The 14,646-nt window shown below is 42.1% G+C and overlaps 1 protein-coding gene across 1 annotated transcript; it reads right to left on the reverse strand.

The window, feature by feature from the left end:
* Positions 1 to 6,218: 6,218 nt before the first annotated feature.
* LOC121389315 lies at positions 6,219 to 11,561 on the reverse strand. The gene is made up of 3 exons (XM_041520911.1): positions 8,720 to 11,561; positions 7,301 to 8,569; positions 6,219 to 6,355 (listed from the first exon to the last, which is right to left on the reverse strand). Exons 1-3 carry the CDS (start codon positions 11,559 to 11,561, stop codon positions 6,219 to 6,221), a joined length of 4,248 nt encoding a protein of 1,415 aa, XP_041376845.1.
* Positions 11,562 to 14,646: the final 3,085 nt, after the last annotated feature.

A 14,646-nucleotide genomic window follows, 5' to 3' on the forward strand; every position in this document is an offset into this window, starting at 1 on the left:
ACAAGCCGCTTGATGCTGTTCAGTTGGTAATCAGGGGCCTAATTCACAAAGGTCTCTTAGGATCTGCTAGACAACAAAGCATCCTCTTTACAAGTCTTTTAGCATGGCACTGCGAGATCACAAAGTTGCGAGAGTTTAGTGAATTAGGCCTCTGGATGGTAAAAATAGTGGCGATGACGATTCCAGGGGGTTGAGGAAGAGGAGGAATCTAGGAGGAATTTGTAAGGTCTGTCTGTGTCTGTTCATAACATGTAAAGGTAAAGAATTCCACAGTAAGGGTTGTCCTCATGGTGGACAAACAAAGAACAAACTAAGACTGACCAATCAATATACAAATCATCTATAACTCACACACAACACCCACCCCCCACCCCCCGCCACACACACCCCCACACACACCCCGTAAATAGATACGAAATAAAAATAAAAATATATACATGATCAAAATAAGAATCGAAAAACAAACAAGTGTATCGTATATATAATATCGTATCGTCAGAAGTAATATCCTGATACATCGATGCATCAGTGTATCGTGACGTCCCTGCCCCGACTTAACGACCAACATTTCGGTACGGGCGTATCGTTATCCATATTACTATAATAATTACTATACTAATAATAACTCCCTAACGTGTCGTTCAAGTACGAAACTGTTTGACAATGACCACTGCATAAAGTATGTAATTACGGACAACCTATCCTACTCACAGCGCCAAATGTAAGGACGGCCACGAGTGAGCGTCAATCACCCTCAACCCTCAACAAGTTAATGTTGACAGGAGATGGAGGCTCCCTCACGGGCGCTCATCCACGCAGATTCGAAATTCACCCGGATGCTGTAATTACTACATGTAATAAAACACAAACACCAATTGAAATAATAATATTTAGTACATAATTATCAAAACACAAAACATAACATATAATTGCAGTGTTCACTGTCGAATGTATTAAATAACAATCTACAGTAAATGACGACCACCCCCAGCCCCAATTAACCTAACATTTACTCATACAGTTTTACCTACCGACCCAATCACGTTCCCAGCGGAAGTCCTCGAACGCTCGTCGCTAACCGCTTTTATTTGTCTCTCACTGCAGTGCAGCCGTCTCCCATTGGCTGGAGATCACTGCCCTCGCAATGCACGTGCGACCGTATAATGCACATAATGAAATGCATTGCAGCCAGTAAAAATAACCCAGACTTTCCACTAGTCTATTTCATTACAGACAATAATATACTTTCCACTGGTCTGTTACACTTATATCAGTTTTATTAATAAATGTTAACATTATAAGCAAGAGGAATTCATTTAGTACATTGGAACCTCATATAGTTGTAGCTGGTAAAAACGTACCCAAATCTAAACGTATCTAACCAAAAGGAACCCAATTTTGGTGAAAACGTAACCATGCCATAACAATTTAATTTGGACATCTTTTTCACATACAACAGCCCAAGACTGTATTGGAAACTAATTCTAACGATATTAATTAATACCATATAAAATATTCACGTATAAATAATATGGCTCAAATAATGTGAATCACGTGTTCTTAGTGTATCTGTAAACAATTACCAGTAGTCTACGTTAGCCACCTGTGAAGAGTATGATTATTACATAAGATTATCATAGATAGCAGAAGTCGGTCATAATTAACGCACACGGGCCTACTGCGAAACAATCTGATTAAAATTAGCTCGGGGGGGTGGGGGGGGGGGGGGTGCAGTAATAAACTTTGGATTGTATACTAGTATAAACAGATTTTATGGCTATACCATCACGGTTTTATTTTCGTCTAGAAACGAATTTTATATAAAATTTTATATTGAAATTAGTTTCCGGCATACTTCGTAATTCACCAGAATCATTTCGTATACCCTCGGCATAATTCCGAATGTTTTCAAATTCTTTTCAAATCACTGGCATGATTTGGCAAGTAAGGTTTTGATTGGTCGAATCAAAGGTCAACTGGACATAAGCTCCAACGGGTTGCTGTTAGATCCACATGTAATAGTGGAGCTAATTTTAATTAGATTGACTGCGAAGTATCGTGTTATCGGTCATAGGAGGGTAACATTAAAGCTTTTCATAAACTGGTACCCGGCGAGCTGCCACTGAATTTTTCGTTTAACTTAAGGTCTTTTCGAATTATTACTCATTATTAACATTAATTATATATAATGACAGGCGATATTACACCAACATAACTTTTAGCTGCCAGAGTCTGTTTGTTTTTGTTTGTTTTTTGTTTTTGTTGTTTTTAAAGATAACTTTTGACAAGGGTTGTTAAAAAATTATATCAATCGGTACTATGTATTGGAAGCAGAACTATACAGATATGATATTAATTCAGTTAAGTCACTACGACATTCACCTACTTTATTTATATAGAAATGAAGATAAATTTAAACTTTGTACAACATACATAATTATTACATTTTGCATAATTTTATATTAAGTAATGTTTTTATAAATAAGGGTACGGTCTGACCAAAATAAGGATATATTTTTATGGGTACGTTTCGATATGGGTTCGTTTTGACCAAAAATGGGTCCGTTTTTGTTGGGTACGCTTAAGTTTTGGTACGTTTTGACTTGTGTCCGATCCAGATTCTTTGTTTTCTGTGACCTAGTTAATTGCTTGCCCTATCTACACTGTACCACGTTGATTTTCATTTTGTGTTACTTAAACCATACAACAACACTTTGAAAAGTCTTCGTTTTTTCGACTTACATGCAGTTAATCGTGTTCGATGTTTGCTAGCGCATTATTCTTCCAACGGTAAGTTTTAAAACTTCATTTAGTAAAGTTGTCGGACTCCACGTTCATGCATCTATTTAGATACTCTGGTTTCATGTGGTTACTGTTATGTACGGTTTCATGTGAATTTACTAAAAGCGATAATACGGCAAGTCGCATAACGTGTCTTTCAAATGGTAAACTAAACAGGACCGCACATTAAGTCCACACTTTCTACGTCCCGTCTGACTAATGGTTAACGTAGCAGGCGTGGATCTAATCTCGATTGAGATTCAAAATTTCTACTGGCGTCGTTTGACGCCAGTAGAAGTTATGAATCTCAGTCGAGATTAGCATGCATCCAGCATTGTTTGCAGAGGATGGCGCACTTCATGGAAGTTTGATAATGCTGGATAAATTACGCCGCGGTTATAACGCCAACTTGGAAAATCTGATAAGCAGGAGAAAACGGTTAATTTCCCATATATTTTAAAAGTTATTCTTTCAGTTTGTTGGTAATTTGAAACAAGATGTAGTTAAATAAGCGTGTGAAATATGGAAGTGATTCCAGTGATATTAAGTGATAATATGTTTACACAATGATATATTTTCAGTAAAATTCAACTACTTTTTCCTGTTTTCTCGCATTTAAATCTAAACGATGTAATACCAGGTAATACCTGTTATACAAATAAAATTATCAATCATTTAAGAATATATACTGGGCATTACAAGGTGTTGCCTAATGTGAAAATAGTCGAAATATTAATTCAAACCAAAACAGTTGGGCTCTTTTGGGGTAAAACATTTTGTGGGTGGGAGTAAAATATAGTGTGGTTGTGCACTCTCATCGAGTAAAATAATATGCGGTTAACTTAAATCCTGGGGGGGGGGGGGGGGGGGGGCGTCTTCAAAATATCGAATTACACATTTGTTTCTTTTACTTATTTACGATACTGAATTTTATTATACTTTTTTTCTGTTGTTATAGCCTGTTTCTAACTAATATAATCCTTTTTGTGATAAAATTTACATAGGCTACCCAATACATTTCTTTGTGGTATATTCTTAGCTGTTATAATCGGATTTAACTTATTCTTTTTTTCAAAACCACCACCCAAATAAAGGTTCTTTGTGTTTAGTTTGTCAGTTAATCGTTATGTGAGCTGGGGAAACATCGATCACTTTTTCAGCGTCACCAATCAAATAAAAACGTGCCGCAAATAACAAAATCTGTACTGTCTGCCAGAGCCGTATTAGTTCACAGGCCGACTAGGGCCAGGCCTAGGGGACAAAATTTTAGGGAGCTGCAAAATCTTGTAACAAAAAATATATCAGATTCATCCCCCCCCCCCCCCCCCCCCCCCCCCAACTCAAGTTTAGACGACTATTCTTAACTTGTTCTGCTAAGTAGTAAAATCCCTCCGCTCGTGTTTCTCCGCCTATCCTAAATCCTAAATGTTTCCTGTTAATAGTAGAATCATACTGTTTATTCTATATAATCACCCATTCGACCCACCAACTTTCTGCAGTGGGGGACAGCGGGTGGGGGTAATTGCGCACACCTGGATTTAGACCTGAAATATTTTGTCAGTTAAAGTATATGTTAGTGTTATGTATTCAAAATATTGACATTTGCCATAATGAATTTTATTTGTAGAAAGTAGGACACTGCATTTAGAAAATCAAGTTTTCTACATTTTCAGTGGGAGGATGCCCCCGATCTTGAGTCCCTCTAAAATGACGTAAGTGCGTCACCAAAGGAGTCGACCGGAGCTCAGTTACGCTGTCTGTTTGGTACGTGGGAGTCGTACACTCTTACGGCGCTTTGGGTAGCAGGTCTCACAATCGTGTAACAAACAAGAATGAAATTCATAACAGTGTTTCCCCACAGGATCCCAACCGTCCAGTTTGTAGTGACTGTTTGACAAACGAAACTCACCCCGATTCAAGGCATGTTAAATATTTAAAGTTTCACCTGTGTCTGTGTTTTCATTTCGTGACATTGTTCCAACCACTTGATGGATGCCATACTATAATGGTCAGAATACGTGTAGCCATGACTGGGGATTTGGGCCATGTTGCTGGATAAAAAAACTTCCTTGGCAATAGACAAGTCATCCGTCGGTATCCACTGCCCATCAATGCAGACTGCATTTAATTCCCCGGGTTTTGGGGTTTTTTTTTTGGGTAGATACCCACTCATCATCTGGATCCATCTCTTCTCCAGTGGCATTACTCGAGGACTCTGAAGACTCCATATATCTGACAGAGCTTCCTCATCACATCGATCTCCAAGAAGAACTTTCCATTCCTCTTTTAAGACTTTTCGCTTGAAGATACCCATACATACTCCTGCAATAGTGGTGTAGTCATTTGGCCTGTCACATTTAAAATCAGCTTCCTGAACAAATATGACGCAAAATATCGACGTCTGCTCTACAATACTTGAGCATGTCTTTTCTAAAATCAAAGGGGCGGGACGTAGTCCAATGGTAAAGCGTTCGCTTAAGGCGCGGTCGGTCTGGGATCGATCCCCGTCGGTGGACCCATCGGGCTATTTCTCCCCAAGTCCCTTCCACCAATCCAGAATTTTGCGTCCAAGGGAGAAACAACCTTTCAAGAATTGATCTACTATACCTCCGCATGTTAATCTCTAGGCCAGCTTATGCAATGACATCATGACGTATGATAAAGGTATATACTAGTAAATGAAACGTTTCTGTTAACGTTTCTGTTACCGTACCGCAATGTATGTGCAGACGACAGTAAATTTGTTTGCAAACGATGTTAAAATAAATAACTAAAAATGTAGTATTGTTACAGATATATATATATATATATATATATATATATATATATATATATATATATATATATATATATATATATATATATATATATATATTTGTAGGAAATGGTTTGGTTTTCAGTATTTAGATTATAAATAGAAATAGGAGTTGAAATAGTGGTGTTGATTGTAGTCCACAAAACAGGTAGGCTTAACCGAGTGGTAGACCCATGCAACCCGATACGATTCTAATTTGATGTTTGGTCTAAGTTATGAATATTATATTTAACTTGTGGAAAAGTTGTTGAACTATATGAGTAGTATTAGGGCCTATCCACCCCCATGACCTACTTTCCGTGACCTTGACCTTGGTGCACTTAGTAGGTGCCTGGCCTTGGCGTGAGTCATAGTCTGGCCTTGGCATACTTGAGAGGTGTGTGTCATAGACCGACCTTGGCACACTTGCCAGGTGTCTGCCTTGGTGTGAGTCATAGACTGATCTTGGCACTCTTGGGACAGTTGCGTGACCTACTAGGGTGAACGCCCGCCCGTGTCCCTGATGTGTGACTCGTCACCTAGCCTTGACCTATCTAGAGGGCAGTGAGTGGCATACCTGATTCAGGTAAGCAGCCGTGACTCATATTTTAGCCTTGGCATACTTGGGCCGGTACTGACGTCCTTAGGCTGGCCTTGACCCGGTTCTGACGTCCTTGGACTGACCTTGGACTGCTATTTTAGAATATAAAAAGGGTAGTTTTGTTAGTATCTTCATTCGCTCTCCGAAAAGTCTACAGACAAGATCTACGTCCAGTTTTGCTACAGAAGTATTCACACATTTGCGGCTTACTGTATTTTGAAGAAGAAGATGGCATCGGTACATTTATCAAATTCATCCCAGAGCCATGGTCAGGGTGAAAAATCGAGATGTCAACTAGAAATTGGGCAAAATGTCTACGTCATGGCCCAACCATGGAAGCAAGAACTGTTGATACACATCAGGAAATTCGACAGTGATAAAGGGAACACTTTCCCCACCAAACGAGGCATCACCCTTACCCTGAAACACTGGGTTGAACTGTCTACGTGTACCGGTCAAATTGATGAAACCATAGCTGCTTTAAAGGAAAGGAAAGAAGAGAAATTGTTTCACCATCTTGGTGCCAACATGTATGTGAGCGTGGACAAAAACATTGCAGGGGTGGACATTCGGCAGTGGTGGTGGTGTGTGGACACAGTGACGCCATCAAGGAAAGGAATTTTCCTTTCCCTTCAACAATGGAGTAAACTGAAAGACTGTTTCGAAATGGTGAGTGACTTTGTACCAGAGCTGAACTCGATTGTACCCTGCGCCATGCAAGACGACCATCAAAACCAGATGGGCTTCCTGCAGTGCAGTTTCTGCAACCCTAACGAGTGTCATCAGTGGTAAACGAGTGTGACAAACATTTTGTTTTGGAGGAACTCAAAAGTATAAAAGAATGGATTTATGATTTACACTTCATTTGTTTTGTGACTGTGTTTGAGAACAGACATGTTTTATGATTCTGACATTCTTGTGGCTTGTTGCACTCTATCTGGAACGAAGACGATGGCATCGGGATATTCGAGCGACATTAGTAGCAGCAGCAGCAGCAGCAGCAGCAGAAGAGACAAAGACGACGAAAGTCACACGATTTACTGTAATAGAAATGGAAAAGAGGAGATCATGGATCGAAGTGAAGAGAATGATGATGGTAAAGATGGCGAAATCAAAGAACCTACAGATCGAGCGGGTGCTACCCGTGAACTCCAACCAGATGTTGACTGTGAAGATGGTGAAATTAAAGAACCCACAGATCAAACGGACGCTGCTCGAGAATATAAAACGGACTCTGCTCTCCACGATGATGATACCTACGACGCCATAATTTTTTGGACCTCCACTGACAAATTCGGTGATGAACTGACCATCCAATTCGTCAGTCAATTCACCAAGATAATCTCCCAGAGGGGGCTGGTAGTCTCCAGGTCTTGCCATGAAAATGACCGAGTCCGTGTCGTAGTACAACACATTTTCGCCCAGCTGTTCCAACACACTGTATAACTTCAATCTCGCCCAGGAAGTGGTAAACGTCGCCAGAAAAACGTTGGTTTTTAAATCTTCTGGGATGAAGGTGGATTTGTGTTGGTATTCGAGCTGCAAAATGGTTTCTGTCAACACGTGGAAATCGATAACTTCTTTGGTGGGATCTGCCAACATCTGGAAGAAAACGTCTGCATTGCTTTCGTGGATGAAGGCAGACTGTTTCATGTTCAGACGTTGACCATACTTCCCCCAGAAACTGTTCAGACACAGCTTGGCCAGCGAACGAAGTCCCGGATTCTTTGTGATTTTATGTTTATCCAGCTGTACGCCCTCTTTGTCTCGATATTGCCTGATGTATTGGTCTTTATCTTCATCTGTCAAACACCATTCAGGCCATCCACTGGCTTCTTGTTTTAGCTTGAGAAAGGTGTTGATGTACTCGGCAAAGAGACCGCCGTCACATGTTGTTGGATCGTACTGGGTTGTTTCAGGCCAATGGTAGACCTCGTACACTGTGGTGACTTGGTACCCCTTTTCCACGGCTTTAAGAATTTCGGGTATGCACCAGGTTCCAATGATGTTCCTCTCTTCATCCGAATGATGGCATGGTGTTTGTAGTTCCTGATCCGAACAGGTTCTGCACAAAGGAAATTTGAGTTTTCCATTGGAACGGTAAGGCAGAACAGGATGGTACAGTTTTCTAGGAGGGGCAACTTTCACCTTGGCGATTCCAAAGTATTGATGCAGTGGCTTGAAATCCTTGTGTATGATTTCAGGATGTCCTACGGGATACTGACAATATTTGTTGACCCAAGGGTATAGAGACGTGAAATCCACGTACTTGACTTCTTCCCCTTCTTTGACTTTATAGTGCAACGTGCTGGCATTCGTTCTTCCTCCAAAGAATGAATCTCTGGGATTTAACCGGTCTTGAAGATCCAAAGAGTTCACAAATTGCTTCAGCTCTGGGTTGGATTTCAGAAGATGGTTAAACTCGTGTTCCCAAATTTCGATGACTTTGTATCCTTTCAGTTTCAGTTCTTCTCTCTTTCTACAGGTTAAGGCATACAGTTCTTCAATGGATTGACTGGTTCAAGAATGAATGGTGTTAGAACGTTCGTGTGGGAAGCAGTGTCGACAGCCGTGCCACAAGCAGCCATGGAACTCAAAGGCCGTGTTCGTCTTCGCACAGAAACCATCCAGTCGGTAATGAGTTCCTGGTACCTGATGTTCCCCACCATTCAGTGCATGCTGGATCTGGTACTTGTCTTGATTTCGGTGTTGAACCCATTCCAACCACTGGATGGACACTCTGCTGAACTGATCTTTTTGGATGTACCCCTCACTTGGCACTTGAGCTATAGGACTGGGTACAGTTTCAGACTCGAAGATGGTCATTCCACGATCTCTCAACTCTTCTTCTGTCAGCCATAAATCAGGTTTCACCTTGATGGATCCATCCTCATTGACCGTCATCCAGTCTGTGATTTTCTGGGTGTCTGTAAGTTTGACATGCTGATGTTTCTTGAGAAATTTGGTTTGAAAGATGCCCATACATACCGAGGCAATGGTGATGTACTGGGCAAACGGATCGATGCCATTGATGTAGGTGACAGCTTTGGTATCGAGGTCTATCTGTTTTTCACCAGTGGCTTCCAGCATCAGAGCTTGAAATTTTAAGCAGGCTTCTCTGAGAACAGCGACGTCAGAGACACAGTATTCCCTCATCTCTTTCTGAAAGTCGAATATTCCCTGTTGTTCAGTATGCCACTTAAGAAATGTTGATCTCTCCTTGGATCCCATGTAATTGGCACCATACATGTTAGGTTCGTGAAACGGTCCACGATAATTCTGGTTTCCTAGGGTGTTAAAATAATGGGGAAAGTATCCCTTCTTCAGTTCCGTCAAACCAAATGCCTTGGGAAAAGCAGCCAGCTTCATGGGGAGAAAATTCAAGCTGTCAATAATCCTGATGTTAAGTCCTCTCTCCACTTGCAGGTACATGATTTTTGATCCATTGAAAATGATTTTTTGTGGATACATCGACTGGTCAATCATGTATTCCAGAAGAAAGTAGGCATCGTAGGCCTTGTTATTATGGGCGATAGCCGTGACATCTTTGTGGTCGTCTTGGAACAGCCATTGGCAAAACCGAATGTGGGCTCCGTCGCCTTGAAAGATGACTTGACGAAATCCACAAGTCTTATCACATGGTTCCTTCAGGTAATTCTTCTTCTTGTCTCGTTTGTTACAGCATGGACACCTTGACCCGCATGCATGACATTTGGATGTTTCTGTGACTGGTTCGTGTTTGCACACTTCACAGGCCGTCTGTGCCACCAGGTAGTTTGGCACGTGTTGTTGTTTGCCACACCACGATTGATGGCAATGTTGACACCGAGACTGATGACTGCAGTTGTCTCCTGTACAGGTTAGACAGACTCCACTAGGCAGGTAACCTTCCTGGCATTGAAGTAATTCATCCTGGCGGCATTCGAAATCGTAAAAAAATAATTTTGTGTGGACCTCAATGTGTTCTTTGGGAGGCTGGTAGCAAAGATGACCTTGGTCCACATAGTTGTTACAGCAGGGACATTTCCATTCCCCACAGGTGTGGAGTTTAGGATCCCTCTCGCTTCTGTCGAGCATCTTTTTGCAGATGGTACATTTCCAAAAACTCTCACACTTGGAGGGGATGGTGCGTCCCTTGTTGTCTTGCTTTTGTTGCTTGTGACGTTGAAAGCATTCCGGCGATCGACAGGTCACGTGACAGTGACGACACGACATCTGGACGTCGGTTTCGGGACAGTTCTGGCTATGACACACGATGCAGGTCAAAGAACAGGAATGATTTTTCTTGTCGTTGTATGGTTTCAAACAATGTTGACAAAAGTAGGACGCCGAAAAAAATCCAGTGATCTTCACAATGGTGTGAAAATGGGGTGTTGGCTGCTCCACAAAATATAGAAAGAGTCTGGGTGCCTGTGACGTCTGGTCACCCACTCGCAGGAATTTGTTACCCAGTTCGGCACTGATCACGAGGATTTGGCATCCCAAGACTTGTTCAAAGGCAGGAATGTCATTCAAACTGCATGGACGATTGGTGGGTACTCCTGCCAGTGCACACAGTTTCAGAGCCAACGTCTTCTGCTCTCGGCGAGTTTTGTTTCTCAGATTAATGTAGAATGATTGAGGGCATTTCTTGTGATGTATGATCAAGTCGATGAGCGGTGTCTTGGGGTAAGGACCACCCACGAGGTCTTGCCAATCTTTGCTCGAGATGCAGTTCAGTTTGGCCCAGGCAACACTGATGGCACGGGACATGCACAAATCGTCGTCATTCACGATTTCCACCAATGACTGCTTTATGTGCACCGAATTGTCAGGTCCATTGAGATTGGTCAGTGTGACGTCAGATCTTCCGCCTCTCGGGATTTGTATGGTACCGACTTGAATGCTGAAAGATGCGTCCAGTGGTAAATCTTCGTTGCTCTGGAGTACTTTCTCGATGTGTCCCAAGATGACGTCAGCATTCAGTTCGGGTAGCGGTTGTAGGGGTACGACGATCGGTGAATTCAGGGCATCGTGATGGACGATCACACGTCCAAGGTCGCTGCCTTGTAGATCGATGGTGGCTTCTTTGAGAACGTCTTCAAACATGCCATACAAATCGTGATGTAAATCTTTGAGTTTTTTCCCTTTCCACTGATCGTCAAACTTTATGTCGTAGGTCGTGTCGACTGCCGATGTTTTCTTGTGCGTCCTCGTACCTTTCTTTGTAAACGCGTAGGGAGTAGATGGTGTTTCAGTGGTTACTGGAGCGGTAGCAGCAGCAACAGGACCGATCCCTCCGACTTGATTGATGGTACGCTGGCGTTTCAATGGCGGCTCTGACGATGTAGATGGTAGTGGCGGTGGTGGCGACGATGGTCTCTGTGCACACTGTAGTCCTGACATAGTAGCTCTTCGATGTTTTAAATTGAACATGGTACCTTTCCCCTGTTTTAACGCCCGTATTGTTTTAGTAGTAGGCAAGCTTCTTCTGGTCGCCTTCCCCGTCGTGAAACAAATCCACCATGGTCGTAGGATGGATTCCAATGTTCGTCAACAGTTTGATCAATTCATCATATTCCTCAAAAGAATATAAGTCTTCAACCTCGGGAGCCGGAGGAGTCTCCAACGCTTCTTCTGATTGTTCCATCTCCATCGCATGTCTTCTTCTTCAGATTGTTTAATTTCCTTTAGTATATCTACGATTTTTAAATTACGTATTCGTCGTTTTCAAAAATTGAAGCCAAAGGCAAGCAAAGTCGTCGCTGCTGGTGAAAGAATCCCGATTTTATGTTTCCTACCGGTTCATGCTTTGTGAATATAAGGTCATTGCATGTCCCAAACACATTCCCACGGTTACATTCGATAAAACGCAGCTACTGTATATATAAAGTTCCAAAATGTGAATATTCGCAAAAACGCAGCCACGTGCAAACCATGTCACCACTGCACGTGCGTTGTCTGCACGTGCAACATGAACACCGACAGTATAAAAGTGCAGGGTGTGTTCGCTTGCCTGGCCTCTGTATCTGGCCGACAGTTGACAATCCAGGGCATGCCACGTCTCAGTGAACCGCAGAGAAACAATGCCATCGGCCGACTAGACGCAGGCGAATCCAGAACGGCCGTTGGAAGGGCATTCCATGTGTCCCCAAGCACCATCTCCAGACTGTGGGACCGTTACCAGCAACATGGATCAACACGATTTCTCCCTAGATCCGGTCGACCACGTGTCACTACCCCCGGGCAGGACCGCTACATCCGGGTACGCCATCTTCGGGAACGATTGACTACTGCCACCTCCACAGCCGCAGCAATACCAGGTTTGCGCAGGATATCCGACCAGACCGTACGGAACCGCCTACGTGAGGTAGGAATTCGTGCCAGACGTCCAGTTCGAGGTCCCATTCATCTTAACACCACAACACCGTCGACTCCGACTGCAGTGGTGCCAGATTCATCGACAATGGCCTCAACTGCGATGGAGACAGGTGTGGTTCAGTGACGAGTCCCGATTTCTGCTCCGACGTCATGATGGAAGATGTCGCGTGTATAGGCGTCATGGTGAACGTTATGCGGCAAACTGCGTGCAGGAAGTGGACAGATTCGGCGGGGGTAGTGTCATGGTGTGGGCAGCCATCTCACACACTGGCAGAACTGACCTGGTCCACGTGCAGGGCAACCTGAATGCACAGGGCTACATTGACCAGATCCTCCGGCCACACATCGTTCCAGTTATGGTGTCAACGCCAACGCAGTGTTCCAACATGACAACGCCAGGCCTCACACAGCACGTCTTTCACAACGGCTTTCCTACAGAACAACAACATTAATGTCCTTCCTTGGCCATCGATATCACCGGATTTGAACCCAATTGAGCATCTATGGGACGATTGGACCGACGCCTCCGACAGCGACAACCACAGCCCCAGACCCTGCCCGAGCTGGCAGCAGCCTTGCAGGCCGAGTGGGCCACCATCCCCCGGGACGTCATCTGTACTCTGGTTGCTTCAATGGGCAGGCGGTGCCAGGCAGTTGTCAACACACGCGGAGGCCACACCCGGTATTGACACCAGATGACCTTGACCTTGGTGGTGTGTCCTATCACTTACTCACAATGGACTAGAGTGAATTGTGAACAATCCTGCAACATTTGGTAATTATCGGACTCACCATTCAATAATTAAATCAATTCTCCAAATGTTACGACAATGTGGTTTTGCGTTTCTTCTTTTGAAGAGTATATATATATATATATATATATATATATATATATATATTATTATGATTGTGTTATATTCCTATTATGTTATAACGCTATTCGTTGTTTTGGTTGCTGTATATATTTTAACATTTATTTTTAATAAATCTAAAAGTGAATTGTCCCTTGGTTGTAAAATATTAATTTGACGTTCCCTTTAAGTACGCCAAAAGACGATACATGCTCTTTAAAAACGTTACGTGTAAGCAGCGACCTGTTTTTCAGTCTATAATCCTATACATCTCAGCGCGAATGCCCTCGCTCCAATTATGTGAAATGTTTTACGATGTACACACGCATCACATTACATGATGTTTCACGCTGGCTCAATTTCGCACCAAAAGAGTTTACCGATTATAACAGTGCCACAGAAACACAGATTCACAGCTGGCGGGAGGTTAAAGTTCACACGCAGAAGATTATTTTTGGCTGCGGATCGACAGAAAAAATAAACTCAAACATCGTTACGTCGATTCCACAGAAAGAAAATTAAAACGGAATTAGTTTACATGACCTAAAAATTAGTCCCATATATTACACCTTGAAACACTACAGAGGCGGGTCTATGATTTTAAGAAAATTCCACCTCGTGTGGGCACCACTTCAATAGTCTTCAGTTTAAACTATATTTAATTTATTATATGGTTTGCATTAATTTCGTCATATTTCTTGTCATTCTTTGTTCAGCATTGCAAACTAATGCACACACACACAAAATACATCATTTTCCAAAGTTTAACATCAAGAGACGGGGTTGTTGTTTCGGTAGATTGTGTAACTTATTTATTAAACAATGTAATTCCATACTATTTTTTTCTCTTTTATTTTAGTGATCCCTACCAAGTCCTTTACTAAAAAAATTGCGGTTATGTTTTAGTAAATAATGTTTTAATAATATTATTACAGTGCACTATAGTTTTACAAGTTCATATTTTATTTATAATGTATTTGTCCTCCTCATCGTATTTGCTATCGTGTGAGAGAAAACGCATTGATGGTAAAAAAAAAAAAAAAAAAAAAAAAAAAAAACAATTGGCGCCAAAATTATGGAAAGATTTTCTCGTTTGGTAATTTTTGCAGGAAGTTTGCAGGTTTCTATATAGACAGGGTCTCTGGGTTAGGAGAACAAATCGGGTCAACGGTGGGGGTATAAATTTCATGTTTTTGTAACACATTATTAATAACCATGGACTGCTTCAGCGATAATGCGTGAGCAACGCAAAATTACAG

The sequence above is a fragment of the Gigantopelta aegis genome, chromosome 14 (genome assembly GCF_016097555.1).
Source record: "Gigantopelta aegis isolate Gae_Host chromosome 14, Gae_host_genome, whole genome shotgun sequence".
NCBI lineage: Eukaryota > Metazoa > Mollusca > Gastropoda > Neomphalida > Peltospiridae > Gigantopelta > Gigantopelta aegis.

Excerpts from the sequence above, each read along its gene's own strand:
- LOC121389315 (XM_041520911.1), bottom strand. The coding sequence starts at position 11,561 with ATGTCAGGACTACAGTGTGCACAGAGACCATCGTCGCCACCACCGCCA. Across the intron at positions 8,570-8,719 it reads ACACTGCTTCCCACACGAAC|AGCTGAAGCAATTTGTGAAC; the intron begins GTTCTAACACCA and ends AATCCAACCCAG. Across the intron at positions 6,356-7,300 it reads GGGTAGCACCCGCTCGATCT|CAAAACTGGACGTAGATCTT; the intron begins GTAGGTTCTTTG and ends ATACTTCTGTAG.